This window comes from Suillus fuscotomentosus (assembly GCF_016647785.1).
Source record: "Suillus fuscotomentosus strain FC203 chromosome Unknown F5891scaffold_42, whole genome shotgun sequence".
NCBI lineage: Eukaryota > Fungi > Basidiomycota > Agaricomycetes > Boletales > Suillaceae > Suillus > Suillus fuscotomentosus.
The window spans coordinates 264,313-285,210 of NW_024539554.1; the positions used below are offsets into that span (position 1 = coordinate 264,313).

At 47.4% G+C, this 20,898-nt stretch overlaps 9 protein-coding genes across 9 annotated transcripts; 2 read left to right on the forward strand and 7 right to left on the reverse strand.

Moving 5' to 3' along the window:
- Positions 1-1,989: 1,989 nt before the first annotated feature.
- F5891DRAFT_1191328 (t-SNARE) lies at positions 1,990-3,426 on the reverse strand (the record flags this gene model as incomplete). The annotated part of the gene is made up of 7 exons (XM_041367439.1): positions 1,990-2,200; positions 2,254-2,474; positions 2,535-2,644; positions 2,714-2,897; positions 2,964-3,067; positions 3,131-3,183; positions 3,233-3,426. 7 exons carry the CDS (start codon positions 3,424-3,426, stop codon positions 1,990-1,992), a joined length of 1,077 nt encoding a protein of 358 aa, XP_041223597.1.
- A 331-nt stretch (positions 3,427-3,757) lies between these two features.
- On the forward strand, positions 3,758-4,495 carry F5891DRAFT_500321 (uncharacterized protein). Its single transcript, XM_041372043.1, has 6 exons — positions 3,758-3,802; positions 3,866-3,926; positions 3,985-4,009; positions 4,064-4,075; positions 4,128-4,220; positions 4,275-4,495. Exons 2-6 carry the CDS (start codon positions 3,910-3,912, stop codon positions 4,374-4,376), a joined length of 249 nt encoding a protein of 82 aa, XP_041223598.1. The 5' UTR covers positions 3,758-3,802; positions 3,866-3,909; the 3' UTR covers positions 4,377-4,495.
- A 119-nt stretch (positions 4,496-4,614) lies between these two features.
- On the reverse strand, positions 4,615-6,609 carry F5891DRAFT_1165157 (iron hydrogenase; the record flags this gene model as incomplete). Its single annotated transcript, XM_041365384.1, has 6 exons — positions 6,564-6,609; positions 6,406-6,510; positions 6,216-6,352; positions 5,668-6,150; positions 5,590-5,614; positions 4,615-5,529 (listed from the first exon to the last, which is right to left on the reverse strand). The coding sequence occupies exons 1-6, from the start codon at positions 6,582-6,584 to the stop codon at positions 4,615-4,617; spliced, it is 1,686 nt and encodes a 561-aa protein (XP_041223599.1). The 5' UTR covers positions 6,585-6,609.
- An 87-nt stretch (positions 6,610-6,696) lies between these two features.
- On the forward strand, positions 6,697-7,639 carry F5891DRAFT_1045601 (40S ribosomal protein S28). Its single transcript, XM_041362255.1, has 4 exons — positions 6,697-6,783; positions 6,837-6,878; positions 6,940-7,088; positions 7,142-7,639. The coding sequence occupies exons 1-4, from the start codon at positions 6,781-6,783 to the stop codon at positions 7,152-7,154; spliced, it is 207 nt and encodes a 68-aa protein (XP_041223600.1). The 5' UTR covers positions 6,697-6,780; the 3' UTR covers positions 7,155-7,639.
- A 53-nt stretch (positions 7,640-7,692) lies between these two features.
- On the reverse strand, positions 7,693-9,961 carry F5891DRAFT_1240372 (uncharacterized protein; the record flags this gene model as incomplete). Its single annotated transcript, XM_041369711.1, has 5 exons — positions 7,693-8,699; positions 8,751-8,902; positions 8,955-9,264; positions 9,323-9,682; positions 9,746-9,961. The coding sequence occupies 5 exons, from the start codon at positions 9,959-9,961 to the stop codon at positions 8,088-8,090; spliced, it is 1,650 nt and encodes a 549-aa protein (XP_041223601.1). The 3' UTR covers positions 7,693-8,087.
- A 3,552-nt stretch (positions 9,962-13,513) lies between these two features.
- On the reverse strand, positions 13,514-14,565 carry F5891DRAFT_500422 (uncharacterized protein). The gene is made up of 3 exons (XM_041372044.1): positions 14,511-14,565; positions 13,970-14,454; positions 13,514-13,910 (listed from the first exon to the last, which is right to left on the reverse strand). Exons 2-3 carry the CDS (start codon positions 14,391-14,393, stop codon positions 13,699-13,701), a joined length of 636 nt encoding a protein of 211 aa, XP_041223602.1. The 5' UTR covers positions 14,394-14,454; positions 14,511-14,565; the 3' UTR covers positions 13,514-13,698.
- Positions 14,566-15,360: 795 nt separating this feature from the next.
- On the reverse strand, positions 15,361-16,950 carry F5891DRAFT_982210 (uncharacterized protein; the record flags this gene model as incomplete). The annotated part of the gene is made up of 8 exons (XM_041377201.1): positions 15,361-15,544; positions 15,745-15,822; positions 15,919-16,022; positions 16,166-16,211; positions 16,342-16,440; positions 16,548-16,576; positions 16,629-16,693; positions 16,716-16,950. 8 exons carry the CDS (start codon positions 16,948-16,950, stop codon positions 15,361-15,363), a joined length of 840 nt encoding a protein of 279 aa, XP_041223603.1.
- A 465-nt stretch (positions 16,951-17,415) lies between these two features.
- F5891DRAFT_982211 (uncharacterized protein) lies at positions 17,416-18,360 on the reverse strand (the record flags this gene model as incomplete). Its single annotated transcript, XM_041377202.1, has 3 exons — positions 17,416-17,621; positions 17,683-17,862; positions 17,913-18,360. 3 exons carry the CDS (start codon positions 18,358-18,360, stop codon positions 17,416-17,418), a joined length of 834 nt encoding a protein of 277 aa, XP_041223604.1.
- Positions 18,361-18,707: 347 nt separating this feature from the next.
- F5891DRAFT_1240388 (polysaccharide lyase family 14 protein) lies at positions 18,708-20,249 on the reverse strand (the record flags this gene model as incomplete). Its single annotated transcript, XM_041369712.1, has 6 exons — positions 18,708-19,122; positions 19,178-19,191; positions 19,250-19,333; positions 19,387-19,458; positions 19,515-19,626; positions 19,676-20,249. 6 exons carry the CDS (start codon positions 20,247-20,249, stop codon positions 18,929-18,931), a joined length of 1,050 nt encoding a protein of 349 aa, XP_041223605.1. The 3' UTR covers positions 18,708-18,928.
- Between the last annotated feature and the right edge of the window lie 649 nt (positions 20,250-20,898).

Below are 20,898 nucleotides of genomic sequence, written 5' to 3' on the forward strand. Positions count from 1 at the left end.
GCTCCGATCTTGGCCCGGGAAGAAGTCGTACCATCCCGGGGGATTTATCTCGAAGGCTGGAAGTGCTGTATCAAATATCGTCGACCACTTTGAAGCCACTAGTATCCCTCGCTATGAGTCTATCATAGACACGACTGCCTATGCATGCGTATCGAACATTCGACTGGGAAGTACTCAGTGTGTTGTATATGATAATACGAAATACGTGAACTATACTTACGAAATGACCAGACGGACTTTTAAAATTTGAATGAGCATTGAGCAGCGACCCAATCGTCAAGCCTTGATTTGAATGTAAATCGGGCCCGGGGTGAAGGGAATGATGACGATGACGCAGTGTCTCGACTAGATGAACTTGAGGTGGCTAGTTTTGGTTAGCAGATTATCAGACACCGTCAGACTCAGATATGGTCTATCTTGATCGCCGCTGATTGACCAACCACATCCTCTGCAATACGGTCGTTTATTGGGATCTCTTCTGGGTTGAGGGTGGACCCACATGATCACGACACACTTGCCGCGGATCTGATGTCGGGTTTACAGAATCCGCGTCGCTCTCTGTCGCTCGGTATTTGTATCATCGTCGACTAGACAAACACGAGAATGTTCGTTGTCATGTGAGTATTGAGGATAGACGCACAATGGACGGATCTCGGTGAACAAAAAGACTCTACGCCCAGCGGGTATTGCGGACAGACTCGTCCGATGTCCACTATACCGATCAGTGGACGGATCTTGGTGAAACCAATGAGCAAGATGAACCTACGTCATCGTCGTGACTCGTGCTTTGTGCAAGTGATTCTCCGCCTCCGAGAGTAACTAGTAGAGAGCATTTTACCGATGGCTCTTGTGATACAGTTTGATCCCATCGCCATGTGCACATTCAATCCCAAGGAACCAAGTCCCGGAACTTGAGAAATCACCCTCGGATCGCCGGCGCAGGCGGATGTCTTGCAAATCTTCCAATCGCTGCTGCGAACGTAGAGAATACAGGATTGCGACACTGACAAAGCCAAAGCTGTACGATATCCTGATCAGAGGGTGCAAGGTGAGGGAATACACGATTGGGGCCTCCCCAAGCTACACGATCTTGTCGCAGCGACACTTCTTGCGGCCCTCTTATTGACACCTCGACCGCTTTGGGTCAAGGGAGGAGAGTACGCCATGTCGGACATTCAATGTCTCAGATGTCAAAACCATCGGCGGCACACCATTTCCTTTGCGTTCCATCATGCTCTGCCTATTCCGTATATATCAGGAGCATGAAGGGCATCAGCACAGATCAGAAGCCGGTGGTATGGTACTCACGATGCAGCGGGCAATATAGAATCCCTCTATGTCGAATCGGAGCACAGAAGGTTTGGCATACTAGGCGCCCGAGGTAGGGAAGACCTTCTACTTCTGTCGAACACGATCCAACTTGCAGTGACAGAGTTCAGGTTGCTCCGTTGAGTTTGAGGGTTGGGAGTTGGGTTGGATCTGTCATCGGGCATACGTGATGGTCGCAAGAGAAGAGCGCAAGGACCTGCGACCCGACGTAATGAAGCATCGCTATCGATGCCTGGGGGCAACGCAGTTTACACGTACCATCCTGCATAGAGTAAAAATGGTCAGGGCCACGTCTTCGACTTGGCAATGGTGGTTAGTTTGACCATGAGCAGACTGTACCTTCCCAGATGCTTGGGGCAGCATTACCTATTAAGAATTGAAATGTGTTAGAGAGAGTAATAGTGTCAACGAGCTCGCCATACAAGGCACGCAGCCTCACCAAAAGCGCTACTGATCTCATATCGATGAGGGCCAAGTGCTCAAAGTGGCGAGACCTCGTGATAACCAAATGAAACGTCAGGGGTGACGGTTAGCACGAAAAGGGCAAGTTTTAATATAAGCTGACCTTTGACGCCCAGCATTGTATGCGTCCGCTTTCATGGAATGACTGATGCAGATTGTCCACACAAATCATGCCGTTCAGGGTAACCAGACCCTCAATCAAGTATTATTCGGTACGTAACGACTGAGGGATGTCCGTAGATGAAAGTAACGTGAAACAAAAGTATCCGTGGAGATCACTGAATCTTGAGGAGGTGGAGAACCTAAAGAGGATGACCGACGAGGTTTGAAAATCAGGACAACGATTAACCCAAAAATGATCAATAGGAGAAGGAAAATAAGTTTCCGACGGCCCGTATTCTTTTGGTATCTGTAAGAGAGGGTGTTAGGGCGCTACGATGACTATGGGCATATATGGTTCACCGTGTTGCATGGTTTAACTCTTTCACAGCTTCGGCCATTTCTACCGAAGTCTGTTCGATATTATACTCAATACTGTCAAGAAGGGTCCCCTGATCTATCACAAGGACGGACAAATCCTTGAATAATTCGGCTAGAGAAGCTATTGAGTTTGCAATTTCTGTCAGCTCCCGGTCGCGGGAAAGGAGATCATGATCCTGCGTGTTATCTAGAATCTGAGCTTGCTGCAGGGGGGGAATAACAATTTAGCTATACAGGAGACATGCTCGTTGATCGTTGCTCACCGCAGCTTCTACGTCTTCATCAACAGCAGTCAAGCCCTCGGATCCTCTTGAGGAAATAGTCCCAGACGCAATCAGGAGATCTTGATTCTTAATCGCGTGCCCTTGCAGACCTGATGAAGGCGAAAATGCGGTCATAGAAATGATCGGTTCGCGTAAACATGATGGGGAAGAAGACTTACGTTCCATATAGACACGCTGTTTCTTGCGGAAGGTTGAGCTGAGTTCTTGAACCCTCACGGCTAAGCCTCGTTGCACATTTTTGGCCGCGAGGACTTCAAACTGAGTTTTCTGAGTTGAAGGGGGAAATGAGTGGTCCTGTTCAGTACCGATACGTTGAATTAAAGTGTGGCATCGTCGAAAATCCTATCCACGAGGAGAAAGAAAGGGACGAATGTAAGACACGAGGAAGTCCATGGAGGATGGATGTACTTTGGTTATTTCGGTGGTCGCCGCTTCGATTTCTCGCTCCTCTGCCGTCCGGTCCGCAAAGCCGGGGAGAACATGCTTTGCATGGAGCTTCTCTAGAGCAACGACTAAGGTAAAAAGGACGGAGATGATGTCATTGAAGCCGCAAAGAGACTATACCAGGAACACACTTTTAGCTTGTGTTCCGCCCAAGATCTCTTCGACTTGGTCGGACAGATCAACCCTTTGTTCGAATTGAGTAAAGGTAGTCTGAGATACAAAATGGAACGCACCATTTGGGAGGCAACTGAGAGTCAAGTGTGGAGCCAGGATGTATGAGTGTTTCATTTTCATCATATGGATCATCTGAATAGGATGAGTGTAAACGGGAGAAACGTGTTGAGGGTACTCTTGAATCACGAAATGAGATAAAGAGCAGGGTTCTCGAGCGCGTCGCTGGCGATGACGACGAGCCTGCGGTGGACATGCCAGAGGAAGTTGTGTATGGGGTTGTTTGTACTAATATTTGATGTACAAATATACAATAATAAAGCTGTCCGGCTAAAGAGATGGTCCGAAATAGGTGTTTTGGTCGGAAACCGGAATAATAATTCCGTGGAGCTCTTACACTTGCATTTACCATCAATCACGCCTCCGCTTGCTTCCCGCAGGCCGGCTTCTTTATTCTCGTTACCACATCGTGCCCGATCGCCCAAATGGTCTTGTGATTGCTCCTCCCTGTCATCGGTTACAACTCGATCCCAATATTCAAAATCTTATAAAGTTCCCCATTCATATCCTTTGATCCCCCATTCTTCTACTCCACTGGTCTTTAGTCCCCCGTAGTTACCTACCCCACACCGGTATGCTGTTCCGTCCTCCATTTTAATTCCCCAGAATAATACCTCTCTTTTTCTCACACGTAGGAAAACATTTCACCGGTGTCCCTTTCACTATCCCGTCATTCAGAATGTGCAATCTCGAAACGTACGTGTCAAGTCTAGGCCTTGGAAAGAACCTTTGCTGATTCAGACCCTTTTTTTAGCGAAGGAACAAAATTTGGATGTGGGGTAAGTGTCTCACGCCATCGAGAACCTACATTTCTCAAATCATGCTTCGTTTAGCATTACAAGGTGGTGCGTGATCAATGTCTTTTTACTATTAGAACTATTTTTGACGTTCTTTCAGACGCGCAAACTGAAGAAGATCGATTGCTACAACCAGTATTGCATCCACTCCGTCTATCATCCCAGGAATTGTCCTGATTGCCATTGCGAACGTGTAAGTCTCACTCCGCACTCAACCTCATACCCCAGTGCTCAATCGTACACCAAGTACTTCGGTCCCGACGCAAGAGAAACAATCACCCACAGAACAGCCGATTACTGTGTTTCTTGTCAGTACTGGTTCAAGGACGGAGCCTCCCAGCGTCGTTAACCTTGATGGTTTCGACGGCCCCGGTGGCTTCTTCGCTAAATCTATCGAGAAAGCATATATAATGCCGTTTTATTCTATTAATTATCACTCTAGTCACGCCTTGCTTTGCACACCACTTTGCTGTGTCATTTTGTAGTTCTAGGCTTACTTGTCGCATATTTTACTTACGCATTATTTATCTAGTCACTGTCTTGTCTTGTCTTGTAATACCACCCAAGTGAAACGACACACACGTGTATCACCATTTCACAGCAAGTCCGACTACCTCGCTTTCAACAGCTCGATACTGAGTCCGAAACAGTTCACGGCGTCGTGTCTCTGCTTCTTCGTCCATGATGGAACCCCAACCTCCGTCCAGGCTTCCGTCTGTGGGGTGACAAAGATCCATCTTGACCTGAGCCGCAAGACGGTCTCCGCAAACGAATGGGGTTTCAAGATCCCGATCATGACGTCCCGGTGATGGAGGCGGTGTAGGCAAGTCGTGCCAATACACCCTTTCAACTTCCTTCGTCCACTCTCTGTTTCCCCATTTGGCCCCTTGCATCGCACTATCTTCCCCTGGTACTGGCATCTGGACACCGCTCTCCTCCCAGGTCCTCGTAAACCCTTCTTCATCCTCTTTCTGCCCTGCCACCTGTGCAATGGGTTTCAACTGTCCACCACCATTGACGCACCCGCCCGGACACGCCATCACTTCGACATAATCATACCCCTTCTCGTCCTCCCCACCACGCTTCTTTGCACGCATCCCAACCAACCTTCCAGCAGCACCCCTCCCAACTTGCACACCAGCCTCACGACCTACCTTACGTACGACATTCTGTAGGTTACGGAAACCATAACATTTTGCGCCTTTAAAAAGCACCTCGCCGGTGTCCCGAGCGCGAAGAGTGAATTCTTCGTAATCAGATGTACGGATGGATTTTATGGTAAGGTCCACAGGGGACGTGTAGCTTGCGGTGATAGAATTGATGAGAGAGTGTAGGTAAGATCCAGAGCTGGTCCCAGGGTGTGACAGGAGCTCTGGGATTTCAGTGTCGACATCAGGGATACCTTCGTTCTCTACTGTCTGTGAAAGATCCCAGCCTTTGTCGCGCATCATAAGTTCGAGCTCTCCAGTCGTGATTACGCAGTCTACATCCCGAGTCGAATACTAGTCATTGTAGAAGTCCTGCCGAGAAGCCTCTAGCTTCTTGTCATAGCACGGCATGACTGACACATGGTAAATCTGATCTGGTCTATCACCCAAGATAATCAACACAATGGAATCGAAGCGACTAACGAGACTTACTGCACTCCCCAACGATTTCCGAACCATGACTTGACCAGAGTTCCCATCACCTGTTGGGGGCTCTTCGTCCTAGCGATAAAAGGTAGCATTTCGGAGTGTGCTTTCTCAGCATAACATATCCATCCCGGACAGGCACTCGCTAGCATCGGAAGTTTCCCGTTTCCGTTCTTCCGCTCGGAAAATTCTTGCGTGTGCTCGAGCAAAGCAATATGTCGAGCAAACGTGATGTCGTAAACATGCTCGAACCCAAGTATTCGTGTAGAGAATGCTCGCACTTTCCTTAGTATTTGACGGAGGCTCACATGGGAACCGGATGACGACGAGAGGGACGCTGCGAGTGACGCGAGGGTCTGTGGCGCAATGGAGAGCACCGGAATCTTGTGACCTGGCGTGGAAATTGGAGGATTGGAGTCCAAGAAGTTAAGGACCTCCGTGTGGGATTGTAGCGTGATCAATACGGATTCGGCCGATGTTATACAACCGCTAGGTATCGGGAATATGGTCAGCAGTCATTCGATGGGGCTGGAAGGAACTATGCGATGACAGACCTGCAAGCAAGGCAATCGTTCAAGCTGATCTGGGCCTGCTGGAGCTTCCGCTCTGTGCCCTTGGAAGATGTATTAGTGGATACACCGTTTGCTGAGACTTCGTAGTATGATCCACGGGAGTCAATCACAATTTCGGTCTGGAATCAATACTTAGTGTAATCCTTGACATGCAACTCGCTGCACAACGCACTGTAGCGGCACCAGGCTCAATGATCTCCTGCGTCTCGTTCACCTGCTCAACGGGCTTGATACATGCTTGAGATGGGGTTAGGAAGTCATTAAGATCAGTCAGTGTCTGCTCTGCGTAAATCAGATGTTTTGTAGTTTCAAATGCTGGTGGACACGCACAAGAGCTCCAGAGAATGCCATTCAAGATGAGTTGAGAGTAGAGAAGGATCTCATGACAATGTATCACGTAATCCCTCTAAATTCCTCCCGTTACCAGTGCAGCGGGTGGGGAAGGACGGAGAATGCCGTCGGAGTTTGATTGAAATCTTGAACTCTAAACATTCATCATCTACATACGCCGCAAGTTCGCCCATCGCTGTCGATAACCCCAATAAAAATGGTAAGCAAGCCCCGTCAAGTTCTCAAGCCACTCTTACAACTCACTTTCTCCAGGATTCATCAAAAGCTCCCGTCAAACTTGCTAAAGTCATCAAGGTCTATTAGATATGCTGACCCCTTGCAAAAAATTTGTACTGATTGCAACTTCTGGTATCAGGTTCTTGGACGCACCGGCTCCCGTGGTGGAGTCACGCAAGTCCGTGTCGAATTCATGGATGACACTACGCGAACAATTATCCGTAACGTCAAGGGTCCTGTGCGGGAGGAGGATATCCTTGCACTTCTTGAGAGTGAGCGTGAAGCTCGGTAAGTTTTAATTTTTGTGTGTCGTGGACTTGGCTGAATACTTTTTATGACAGCCGCTTGCGTTAGATCTCCCACTTTTGCAATGATCCAGTCTTATATGTTCCACATGCTCAATGAGCTTGACAACTTACTATATGGCGGTGCCCGAGTGTAGTCAGCCAATGAAAATCATTTATCGTTCATCCTGCTGTCTTGGCTACCGCGCGGGAATTTCTCAGCGGCTATTTATACGCCAGCTGCCACCGGCTCACTACCTCGAGCTCGCTGGCGACAATGTATGAATATGAATATTTTACTAGGGTTCGGCGTTGCTTTGCTCCGTTGCATGTGGGTCATGCCCTTCTTAATGCTTTCAATGTTGAACCACGGGCGAAGAAGGTACGTTCTAAATGCACGTGCTAGTTCTTCCATGAATGAAGACGATGCTAAAAAGAAAAGGGTAGTCTTATCTTTGACTCAAGTATCGTGAGTATCAGCCAAAATGGCTGACAGTCTCGTATAACATGTTTCTTGACACCACAAGTTCGCTCGTCATTCCAAGTTTCTCATTCAGTCCCTGATACGTCTTCCTGAGGGATGAAGTATAAACCCTGATAGCCATTTTCCTCAGCTTTAGCAAGGCGTTTCTGAGAGACTTGGCTTCCTTGACAGAGGTTGCGGACTCGGAGGAACGGACTTTGGTGTTAGGCCCATACCCAGGAAGGAGCGGCAGGTGACATCTACATGAGGTTGATGTTGAATGTTGAGGGCTCGAATATTCACAGGCATTGCAAAACTTATTGTCAACGATCCCGAAACATCCGTTGCGTATTACCAAAATGCTTGGATTAACAAGGTAGAGATTGCAATAAAAATGTCAAGCGGCCTCATTCAGCGACAGCGGGAACTTAAAAACTGGGCCCAGTAAACAAGGGAGAGACTCTGATCCACGAGCATGCGCAATGAGCGTCCTGGAACAAGACTAAGCTTGCAACGAACGCTCGAAGGATTCCCGCAGTCTTAGCCCTGCTCCCCGAAAATGTCTATCATGAATATCGCCTTGATTCCTACGGGTAAGCGCTCGGCTTTGTCATCCGTGGGCCATGCAAGGTCTGGGTTTTGCAGGTAAGCACGAATCATCAAAGGGAACCAAGAACGCCTTTTTAGATTCTCAAGCTTCTGTTGATACCGTCCGTAGGTCAAGTTGGCAAAGATATTGACCCAAAACGGAGTGGTCGAGTCCTCAACGGAAGTCCTTATCGTTTCATAGGTATGAAAGTCTTCTTTGGATGGAGGGACCTGGTAACGCACGGCAAAAGGAGGGTTGATCTCCCTCAGGAGGTCGAGGAGAGGCGAACCGGCTGAGAATGCAACCAGCTCGGACGGGAGATATTTGTTTCTTACTAGACCACCACATTTGCAATCACCGCCGATATATACACCATTCGTCTCGTGTACTTCTTCGAAGATTAATGAAAGACGGTAAGACCGCTCCTGAGCAGTCAAATTACTCGGACAGTAGCGTATTGATGTCCATGTCAGCACGTGAAGAAAGGACTCGAGGTCATCTTCGAAGTCCTGATGCTTCGTTGGATCACTCAATAGCGCTCCTGACATGAACTGCCAAGTGCCCTATGGCAATCGTAAGTTTATGACAAGAAAGATGGCACAAACGCCACTTACCGTCCGGTCATGACGTCTCTTTTGGATTGTACCACACTTCCGACACAAATCCCAGTCGATGAGAAGACCCTCCCCATCGTCAGTGACAATGAGATTTCCAACGCTCACGTCCCGGTGCAAAATACCAGCCTTATGATAGGCATCCTCGTGGGCTGCAGGGGAAATGAATATCCGTGGAGGGAGGCGTGAGATTGGAAAACCAACCTTCCAAGGCGTCGGCCACCGCGTTCACAAGCTCACGTGTGGATCGGAATGTTGACAGTTCGCGTCCAACCACACCGAGCACCATAGGATAGTATATGCGACCAGTGGCAAAAGGCATACCGCACACCCACGACTCTTCTACATAGTCATGCGTCACTGTACGTGACCCATAACCTTCTAAGTCGTTGCCACGTTCGAAGGGCGCGATGTGAGGGACTTGATAACTGTGCAGTTGGCGGTAGGTATCGCCTTCCTTCTGCATATCATTGGATTCGATCCTCCGTGTGTCTTTCAGGTATACAACACGGTCCTTTACTGGATCGTATACAGGGAGAGAACGCGTGGCACAACCTATTAGGGATCGTGACGGATCGTGAGGACGCGGCCCAATGTAACGATGTCAGATCAGGATCGTCTCGTTGAGCGCGGCTGATGTCATCATCTGGCACCCCATAATAAAACAACTTGGTTGACGGTGGCAATTTGAGCTTGGTGCAAATCTCTCGGCCATCAAAATCAGCTGCGACCTCGGTTACTGACTGGTCCAACCCCATCCTCTCTGAACTGGCCAGGCTGAACCGCCAAATGATCTTGGTTCGACCACAGTTTTCAGGATAGAGTGCTACGTCAGGTCTTAATTTGAAACCGCCGTATTCAAGGCCGCTGCTAGGGTGCTGACTAGTGTCAATGACCTCGAAGCCGGGTGTGAATGGCTTCATAGCATCTACCTGACGAACACCAAAACTATCAGATTACAATTTTCAAATAATTTTACTATTTAAAAACCCAACCAGGAGCACGTAGAATGACTTTTCGGATGCACCTTCTGGTATTTTGCGGAAATGCTGCTCATCAACGTGAGGACATTCCTGGCCAGGTAGTCGCGGCAGATAGTCATCCATAAATTTTTGCGCGGGCATTGGCCCTACGAATCTGTCTTTCATTTCTTCGGCAAGCAGAATTTTGATGTCATCCTGCGAGAGGGGTTGAGAGACTGAAAACGGCATTGAGCCAAACATTCTCTTTGAGATTGACGTCTCTTGCGCGAGCACAGATCCCAATGCATCACTGAAAACCGGATAACCCGGTATGACAATATTTACCTTATAAGGTTGGCGAAATCTGTGTTGTCCTTATATGCCCATGTATTGGCCTACTTATCAAGCATCATTTTCCTGATCCGTGAGCTTGTTTGTCGTTTCGACACATTAATTTAACAGTATGTCGAATTCTAAGCTGGTGGTATAGTTTTTGCATTCATGCGTAAAAATTGCTTAATACTATATAGCAGTGCAGAATGATAGGAAGACGTCGATGCTGTAGGCATACGCTCAACGTATATGGCGCTGATCTATTCAAAAATTCTAGACACAAAACTCACACACACCACTGTGAGTTGCACTCGTCCTCCATGGCTTCGCTACATTTGCTTGTCATTGTCATATTTTCTGATTCAACAATTCATCTCAAGACGCAGTCAGTGCCATCCTTCTTCGCTTCTGAGGTCCTAACATCTCTTACTCGACATTGAGCCGACTTTTCGAACAGGCACTGCCGGTCTGTCAAAAGCTCGAAGGGATGTGGTGCTTGGAATGAGCTGTGACATTTTACTGGAGATTGATGGTGTTGAACGCGGCCGAGGGATTGTGGGTACCTTTCTCTAAGCTGCAGAGGTGCGTGTAATATGTATTGTGCATTTTTATGCTGCTAACTACCTCATTTCCATAGGTACTCAAGACTTAAACTTACCTCTCCCTCATCTCCTTCTCGCCCTCCTCCACTCCTCTCATTCTGGCGCCTTCCGGTGTGGTTCGCATATGTTCGAGCCACGTCAGCATTTGCTGACATGTGCTGGGCATGTGCGCTAAGCACTGGCGGTTGTTGGGATCGGGCAGTAGTGAATGGTGGTCTGGATGATCCCTCAATCCCACTTGAAACCTATTCTGCATTTTGGCCTTTCTTCAAAGTCAACATTGGCCATGTGTCCTCGACCGATGCTCGAAACTGCCGTTATCTCTGTTGGTTTTAGCTGTCTGCAACTGACGCCGAAGCTCGCAGCCTTACCCGGCTCCGACCCTGCTCCTTCTCTTTTCCTATTCTGAAATAGTTTGACCACCGGATCTCAAAACGAACGAGGTACAACTCCCTTGGGAAGGGTCAAGACCTCAGTCACCACCGGCCGAGCATATCTTCCGGTCATTGATAAGTAAGGATCCGACTCAGATTTTATTTACAATCCCCACTATCACCTACTCTGCCTTCAATCACTCATTAACGCTACTTCCTGCAAGTTTCTCGACAGGATGCCATCCAGAAAGTCGCACTGTACTACATGGTCTGGCAACAGGATATGTCATGTCGTGGTCTATGTTTCTGTCTAAGGATGACTGGTCTTCGATGATATGGCTGAACTCGATCTCATATTTGGATTTGATCCCTGCGACCAACTTCTATTCCATGGCCAAAAACTCGATCCTATGGCTGAACTCGATCCTGTTACATCCTATGGTACCACGAGTTCGATTATATACCGCCAAACTTGATCCTATACTGGCACCGCCGAGCTTGATTGTACACTGGCACCGCCAAACTCAGTCAACCACTTGAGCAGTGCAAATTTTGCATAAGGAAACAATAGTGTCAAGTTGCCGCGACACCTTGCTTTCATTGGACTTCAAGGCACTAACGATATCTGTTGTGGTTCAACCCATGTTATTGTTCCTGCAGATGGTGTTGATGATGAGATTAGGGTAGAGAATTGGCGAGGCATTGATAAACTACATGTATTGTACCGAGTGTCTCTGTATAATCCTATACAACCCAATGTGACTTCCTGGCCAATCAAGTATAAAACCCGCAATACCATGATGCCAATGAAACAATTGTCCATATGATGGTACAGATGGCAAGAATTTCCATCTCTTTTACTTATTTGACAGGAGAGCCTCTGTGCTAGAAATGCTAAATGAGAGACACTTTTTCGAACATGCTTCACCACTTCAGTACAGTTTTAGTACTGTCACGACATGATTCATGCAGCTAATGCTAAATGAAAACCATCTTGATGATTATTGGTCATAGGGGATAGCGTTCTACACATATATATCTTGTTTTCAGCAATTAGCGTGTTTATCAATCCGTTTGAGTTTTTACACAGCCAAATTCATTCAACTAATGCCGGGCACAGGTAATCATGATAAAGATTGGTCGCAAGGGATAACAATATATTTCTATACAAGACTATGGCTTCTGCACTGCCATATTTTATACGATTATACACATTGTTGGGATTATAATGTGTATATAAGGGTTTATCATAGATCTTGGTTTTCAGTGATGTGGTGTAGTGGCACAAGATCCACTGGCTTGCGGGGGATCGGGTGGCGGAGGAGGTGACGGGGTTCTGGGAGGATGTGGGCTGCATGAAACCTTTGACATTATGTGGCACAGAAGATGGATACGCACCAGCACAGTCGAGAGAGGCTGCTTTTAAGGGTCAGGGTTCCTTGCTCCTCGTGGATCGCACTTCCTATGATGCACGTCTACTTAGTCGCCGCTACTTTTGTGCGGGCGCATGCTAGTAATCGTCAGCCGGAACATGGGATATAAGTATAAAAACTCACGAGCGCAAGTGTACAAGCAAGCCCACAATGTACGTATGTAATGCTCTGTTGCAATTTGCAACAGACCATCACATACGTACAAGTTGAATCGGCCCGATGCCACGAGTCTCTGCAGCGCATTTGAATCTATTTCACGTGCTTACCACGTTGTAGTGCGGTGATGCGGTAAGAGTATTCATTGAAAAATCAATTGTTTTCACACTGCTTATATATACGAGCAGACATACTTTATCAAAAAGTTGTATATGACTCGATCAAATTCTTCCTTAACCACAACCGTATCTCCGCGCACCGTATCGCCGGGAATTCTGTCCAGGATCACACGTATGATGCATCTGTTTCTTTTATCATATCGTACGAGTCCCGACACTACAAGCAAGCATACTACTACAACTGGTACTCCCGAATGTTACACCCCAGCCGGCGAGCAGACATATGTCCACCGGTTCATATTTTAACTTCTCAGTGCCACAAGAATCCAGTGGGACGGCCTACAACGTCTTCACCGAACTTCGCGATTTCGTATCAGTCCTCGTTCAAGCTCGAGCCATGCTGATCAAAGTCGTTTCCCGCCGTTCACAGTTATCGTAAGCCCGAGGGTTAGGGTGCCATGACGGTCCACATAAGGAGTGTTGCTAGAGCAAAACAGTCCGAATCAGCATGCGTTTGAAGAGACTCGCAAATCACGACAATGTAAACGAATGGCACTACAAGAGGGAAAGATTGAGGAAGAACACTTACTCATGCATCAGCCAATCAGTCAATCGCCAGATAACTCTTTCTCTTACGTCCAAAGGCCGGAGACGGTAAGATGATCTATATTAGCCAGAGCAAGGAAGGAAAGAGTAGCCATATAAGAAAGATAGTAAACTTCAGTATTAGATGAGTGGGATCAATAGACCTACTCAGGTACAAGCTTGCGCAATTCACCCGAATAAAAGCATAGAGGTTGCAGGGTATCCGAGCCAGGTAGCGGTTTGTGGGCCTCAATCTCAGATATGGCATCTGGATACACTGACGAGCTATCTTTGGAAAGACGAAACTCGAAAAACCAGTATTCTGTCAGCGTCATATCAAAGCGCAACACCCAAATACGTCCTTCAGGGCATAGGGTATTCGTATCAGCATGGACAACAAGCCAAAGTCATAGTCCACATACCCTGGGCAACAAATTCGACTTCAAATTTCCGTGCAATACGCAAACGTTTCTGGAACATCCTGAAGACGAAACGAACATAGAAATGGTTTTTGCTGCGGTCCGCAGTGTCCCATTCATAGACTTGAATGTCATCTCGTAGACAACCCAGTATGCGTCTCAAAGACTTATCCTTGGCTGATGATACGCAGTGAGTCGAATAACACACTCTCAGGACATTATGTACCTGCACTTACGATCAAAATTATCCCCTAAATTCAGTAGCATAAATGAATCATGGTCGCTCGCTGTCATGCACGCAAGACGTAAGTCGGCAGAGCAAGCACGTGAGAATTTGGGAATGAATTTAACCAGCTCCAAAAGGGCTTCTCGCTGGTGGTTTACGATCGCCCAATACAGCGCCGTGTGGCTCTCGATATTGCGTTTTTGAAGCAGGTTGGAGAACTCTGCTGTTGGGAGAGCAGCGGCACAGGATTTGATAATCGACAAAACAGAGGAAACGTTGAGATCAGGAGAGGAGACAATTTCATGGATGCGAGATAGAACTAAAGCTTGGCGGCGTTTTTGCTTGGATTGTAGGAATGAAAATGCTGATCGTTTACACCTAGTGGAATCTGTTGATACGGATGCTATAAATCGCATCGTATGAGGGAGGTGCATCGAAAACGGTGGATGCACTGTTGTCGGAGGCCATGGTGGGGGAGTGAGGTTGCAAATAGGGCTTGCCAGGCATTAATTTTAGCACGAGGGCTTACTACGCTTATTGCGCCCACTCACATAAGGTAGGCGTCATCTTTTCAACACTCATAACCTGTAATATCTGTCTTCTGGACTTTCGGTAATGACCTGTCCAGTTTGCTTCCAGGTTGATGCACCCCACTTGACTAAGGTGATAGCACATCAATAGAAGGCGTGTGCAAGTAAATTCAAGTCGAAGCTATCTGCAGGCATGTCGACAAATATTCCTTCGCGTGTCCGAAAGGTAAATTTTGAGTTTGCTATTTGCCGGTGGATTTACTTGCATCTGCCATGTTGCGCTGCTCCAAAACTTCGTCCATGGATCCACTTGCAAGGGAAAAGTCCAGTGAGAGTCGATCATCATGAGATACTCCCCAGTTTCTGTGCCCGCACTTGGCGATTCGCCGATTCCCCTGCATCTTCTTCAACATAACGCTTGTCTTGCAACTGTGGTTATGGCGCTACAAACTTTCGACTAGGAACGAGATATTGATGGTATCGAACATCGAGGTGGATTCGCGGAGGGATTAATATTGTGGGTGTCTTGATAAAAGCTGTAGAGGCGCGGGACCGCGGGTATCGCTCTGTATCGCTTCACAACGCATTCAAATATTGATTAATTGATTCATCGCCATGCTTTGGTGTTGCCACAGGTAAGTATATCATAGCTTCATGTATCCAACACTCCATGTCACTGATCTGCGCCAACACAGCATGGACCTACACCGGAATTCCGGAGCCAGGACAGTGACTGCAACAGTTAAGCTTCTCGAACGACAGACTATCAACATCAAACCCCACCTAACATTAATATCTGTGCATTTGAAACGCTCGGAGAACCACAAAAAGGCCGGATATACGGTGCAGCAACATTTTTATGGCAAGTCTTCTAGATTATGGTAATTGCATCGAGGCTGAGGCTTTCCATACGAAGATGGAGAATGGAATCGTCACCGTGCGCTTCCTCGCGTGAAGATGCGATCCTATCTGCATGTTGCGACATGTGACCACTTCGGATTTGCATTGTTGTCACCTCGTGAAGGTGGAATAAGGATTCTGAAGCAACGATGTATCTGTACGATCGCTATGCATGTGCAAGCATCCGACTACGATGCGACTTTCATAGCCTGCCCATGAAATTGCTGAGTATGATGGAGGTCTGACAATGGCGTTCTTTGCTCATCTGATGGACCTCGCTTTTAGCTCGCAACCTTTACCGGCTCCTGCTCAAGTCGGCACTGCAAAACATCACTGAAATACAATGGCAACTGACTGAGGCTGTACAATCAGAAATCGGGCTTTCTTGCCTGTTTCAGGCTTCTCGTCTCCTATGTGCGATTTCTCTTTCGACCTAGTATGTGTGGCGTCTTATATTTAACAGGTATCAATCACACAGCATGAGTCACGATGTATCCGCCAGTGCAATGAATCACCGTCACAAACCAACCCTTCCTTTCTACCAAGCTGTAGGGCTTTTCGCTCAAATTGCATTCTCATTCCTTCGAACTTTGGAGGTGCCTCCACTTTCACTCGAGATAGTTTTGCTTTCGCCTAATGATGCGAGATCTATTCTAGTTAATCGTGAAGAAATTTGATTAAACTCTGGTATGTGCTGTGAGCCCCTGGTTGTGCTACGAAGTTCCTGAAGCTAGTGTCATAGTAAATTACCTCGTCCAATGTCTTATCCAATCTACCTCACGATCCTCATGATTCTCCACCTTCATAGCTACGACACCGATCCTTGTCATCGTTTACACCAGAGTCCAGGGACTTGCATCAGAGAATGTGTGACACCTTCGACCTTCAAGTTGATCAACTGCAAGTGAGGATCCCAAAACTCCTCTAGAACAGCACATCATAGGAAACAAACGGTATCCATATCCAGCATGCGACTTCGAGGTAGACGATTAACCGGATGAACCAAACGCCGGACGTCAGGCCAGTGATCATGGGTGCTGGGACATGCAATCTGTCAGTGGGCTACGCAGAGGTACCGAGGGTCTCGCCGGCCATAAGACAGAAAATGGAGACGAGGGAAAGGCTGGGACTCGCTATAATCACGAGAGTGCAACATACACGGAAGCGACGCGAGCAGAGGTGAGGGCCTGCGCAATGAAGTGTTAATTGCCTGCCGAGTCAGCATGAATCATCGCTAACCTTCAAAGTCCACTCTCTATCACAAGATTCATACACGGCGATAACAGTGAGATCCCAAGCAAACACTAACCGCAACATTCGACGCACCACAAACCATTTTTCGATGTTTCCCCCACTCTTTCTCGTCATTCTTGGAAAGCCAACAGTGAACGCCGAGGGAGGGACGAGCGATCGAGACGAGGCAGAGTACACGAAACGCAAGTATTCTGATGCTTGATAGCAAAGTGCCGTCGTCCTCCGGAACCTTCCAGTGCTTCGGCATATCTGGAAGTCCCTGCGGAGTCTGTGAAGAAGATCGAGGAGTGGTGGGTGAAACACTCATCGTGAAGTCGAGGGCGGAGGGGATGTGCGGATAAACACATCCCCAAAATTATATAGGACGGCATAAGCATTCTCATTAGTGTCCATATTGACGTACTTATTAGTGTTATGGAATGAATGTGCGCGCGCCATGTGTATTGACTTTCCTACTATCAGCATCAGCCTCAGTAAGGGTAGCGTGGCTTTATTGTCATCATAAGCTCTGCAGTTAGGGTGCCATTGTAGTCCACACAAGCAGTATTACTGAAGCAAAATAGTCCAAGTCAGCCCGAGGTTGGATTACTAAGGAAGAATGCTTACTCGTGCATTGGCCAATCACTCAATTGCCAGAGAACTGTGCGTCTGGTGCTGGACGGATCCATGTAATATCGATATACTCTGTTTATTAGCCAGAGCAAGTAAAGAGTAGCCACGTATGAATAATAGTGAACTTTAGTATGCCTTCGAATGAGTGGGAATGATAGACCTACCCCCCAGGTGCAAGAACGCCGTCTGATGTACACATATCGAGGCGTAGAGGTTGCATGGTATCCGAGCCAGGTGACAGTCTGTTGGCCTGAATCTCAAGTACAGCATTTGGGCGCACTGGCGAGCTATCTCGAGAAATACCAAACTCGACAAGCCAATTCCCTCCCAATATATCCATATCAAAGCGTAACACCCATATACGTCCTTCAGGGAGTCAGATGTTGGTATCAGTGCGAGGAACAAACCAAAATCATGTACTACATACCCTGGGCAACAAATTCTACTTCCAATTTCCGTGCAATACGCAGACGCTTCTGGAACATCCTAAAGACAAAATGGACAAAGAAGTTGTTTTCGTGACTGTCCACGCTCAGGAAATCCCCTTCATGGACTTGAATGTCATCTTGCGGACAACCCAACATGTGTCTCAAAGACCTATCCTTGGCTAATAGTACGCAGTGAGTTACTTTTAGGACATCATGTATCTGGACGTACAATTAACATCACTGTCTCCCAGATGCAGTAGCATAAATGAACCATGGTCGTTCACTGCCATACATGCAAGACGTAAGTCGGCAGAACAAGCACGTGAGAATTTGGGGATGAATTTAACAAACTCCAGAAGGGCTTCTCGCCGGTTGTTTACAATCGCCCAATACAGCGCCGTGTGGTTCTCTATATTGCGTTTTTGAAGCAGCTTTGAGAACTCTGCTGCTGAGAGAGCAGCAGCGCAGGATTTGATAATCGGGGCGACAGAGGAAACAGCGAGACCAGGAGAAGAGATAATTTCATGGATGAGAGATAGAGCAGAAGCTTTGCGGCGTTTTTGCTTGGATTGTAAGAATGAAAATACCGATTGTTTAGACCGGACGGAATATTTTGACACGGACACATCATACGAGGGAGGTGGGTCTGAGCTGTCATTGAAGGCTATGGTGGCCATCGTAAAGGAGACGACAAAATAGGGGCTGCCGCTGCAAAGCCATGGTATTTGATGGCCATAACGCGTAACGTCTGCTCATATATTAGATGTCACAGTTACAAGTTTCACATGCATGCACACCTGGCCAGAGCCCCGTGTCATCATAAAATAAGCATCATGCATGTTGCTGGCGACAAATTGACATGGCCGATATCGCGTGCACACCCCTTGCTTTGCGGCCACTCGCCATGCAATCCGAGGCATGATTTAGCCGAGCCCAACCTACCTCCCACCAGCAACTCTCTGTGATTTCTCTTTATAGAATTCAATCGCAAGCGAATACTGCAGTACTTCGCCGTCCACCCTGCCCATCAGACTACTGCCGATTGAGAAGCTGAAGCGCCACTCGATCAATTCCAAGGCTACCCTCGTCGACCACGACGACTTCTTTGACACCTCGGACCTTTAGTACTCTAGGGACCAAGGTCCAAGGTACTTTCCGTGGGGTATAATGTCGCACAGCCTATACGCCATCTAATGCTCCAAGTGCGCATAATGCGTGCAGCAAGTGTCCATGTGTCATCCAAGCCTATAGATACATGAGAAGAGTGAGAAGAACAGATGCAGACAACGTCCATCCCATGCTTCCAAGCTTGCAACATGAGGATAGTGCAGCATTGACCGTTTGTCCAGCAAGTAAAGATGGAGAGGAGCTGCCCCACATCTGTATATTGCGGTAATAAGTATGAACAGTTTGCGGTGTTGCCCAGCTGGAGTCGCCCCCTGTGAAAAAGAGTTATCCTTCAATGCGAATCTGACAAGTATACTGAAAACCGACCTCCAAAGAATGTCCTACATATTCATAAAGTCAGTAGCAGTACATTACGATTCACAGAAGAACACGACTCACGAGAAGTACAATCCCCCAATAGTGACATTGTTAACTGTCCTGAAGTATAAGTTCTGTTGTGATAGCACTTGAACATCATTGAAGCTACGACGACGACGAACTTTACATCAGGGCTGCCTGAATGATACACTACTTACTATAAAATAATGTTGCCATTCGCAACGAGGGAATCATTGTTCAGTTGCACAAGAATTGTGATACGGCTCCAGCTGCCATCCAGTCGTCAGCGAGTATGTCAGGATACATAGCCTTGAAAAATACACACTGTCCAGTCTCGAAGCCAAATGATCCTCGGTCGATGCTTACTCCGTAATCAGAGTTACAAATTATATTGCTATCCGAACAAATGTTGTTAGGAGTCAACGTGTATGCATAGACTATATGCAAGACTTCAGTGCTGATACGAGAGCATGACTGCGTTTAAACCTTCTCCTTGCGCATTTTTTCGCCACATGAGCCTGGCGCTGAAACAATTAGTGCCATTCGCCTGCACTCCGCCAGAGCAATCGTCGACATCGGAACCGCCTCTAAGACCAGGAAGTTTACCCCCTTGAACCCAGTTAAAATTAGAATCAAACGCAAGCTCGTAGGAGAGCAACATGCTCTGAAATTGAGATCCATCTGTTGTATTCCAAAGCGAGTACCATTGAGCACCAGAATCTACACTTCCGTAGGTACCAGCAGCATATGTCACTTGTAAGACGGGCCCAGAGGTATTTGACACGGTCGCACCAGGAGCTGGTGAGTTCGGGAAGGGATCGTCCACGAAGGCAACATTGCTACCGCCATTCTGAATGTGTCCTTTGTTTAACGACCACTGGGATGTAATGAACGACGATGCATCGGATGCACTTTGAGTAGCGGAAGGAAAGGGTATCACGGTACTCGTGGTCAACGAGAAGGACGTAACTACTGATGAGAGAGGAACTTGGCCAGCCGCTGAGACATGAGTCTTTGATAACCGGAGAAAAAAAAGTGTAAGTGACAGAACAGTGAGCATGGGGGTGAACCTATGGTGGTGGCTCGGTTGCTAGCAACTTAATAGTTACTAACTTACCACTAGGCCAGTGGTCACCGGGGGAGCAGGCCCAGGCCCGTGCAGGGACACGCGCGTGTTGGCCGCATCACGTGACCGCCTCTTTACGTCCTGCCTGCAGTGCGATTCAGGGCTCCATGTCGAAGTTCAACATTGCGAGAATCAAGCGACTGCGCTGATTTTTTTGTACAATACTACCTGCATACTTATCTGCATAGCCAAACACAGTAAACCTGTGCTTGTTACCCGTACTAAGTAGTTAAGGCTATTATAATCGGTAGTTAGCCAAATAAATACAGCATTCAAGTCAAGTCAGGATCATCCGGATTATTCGTTGTCGCTAGATTCGCCTCTGCATCAAACTTGTAACTTACTAACCCTTTTCACGGTAATTTCTTCAGTTGGCCTATGGTCCTGGACAGTGCCAGATGTTTTCCGCAAACTCAAGAGCAAGAGAGGCAGCAGACGGAGAGGCTAGGCAGCCTCTGCTGAATGCTTCACACGAGGATGTTTCAGCGGATACAAACCAAGTTGTCTTTTCAGTGGATGACGAGGACTCAGAAAGCAGTAATGGAGAGCCCTGGTCGGCAGTGCGGAGGACAGAACCGGGTGT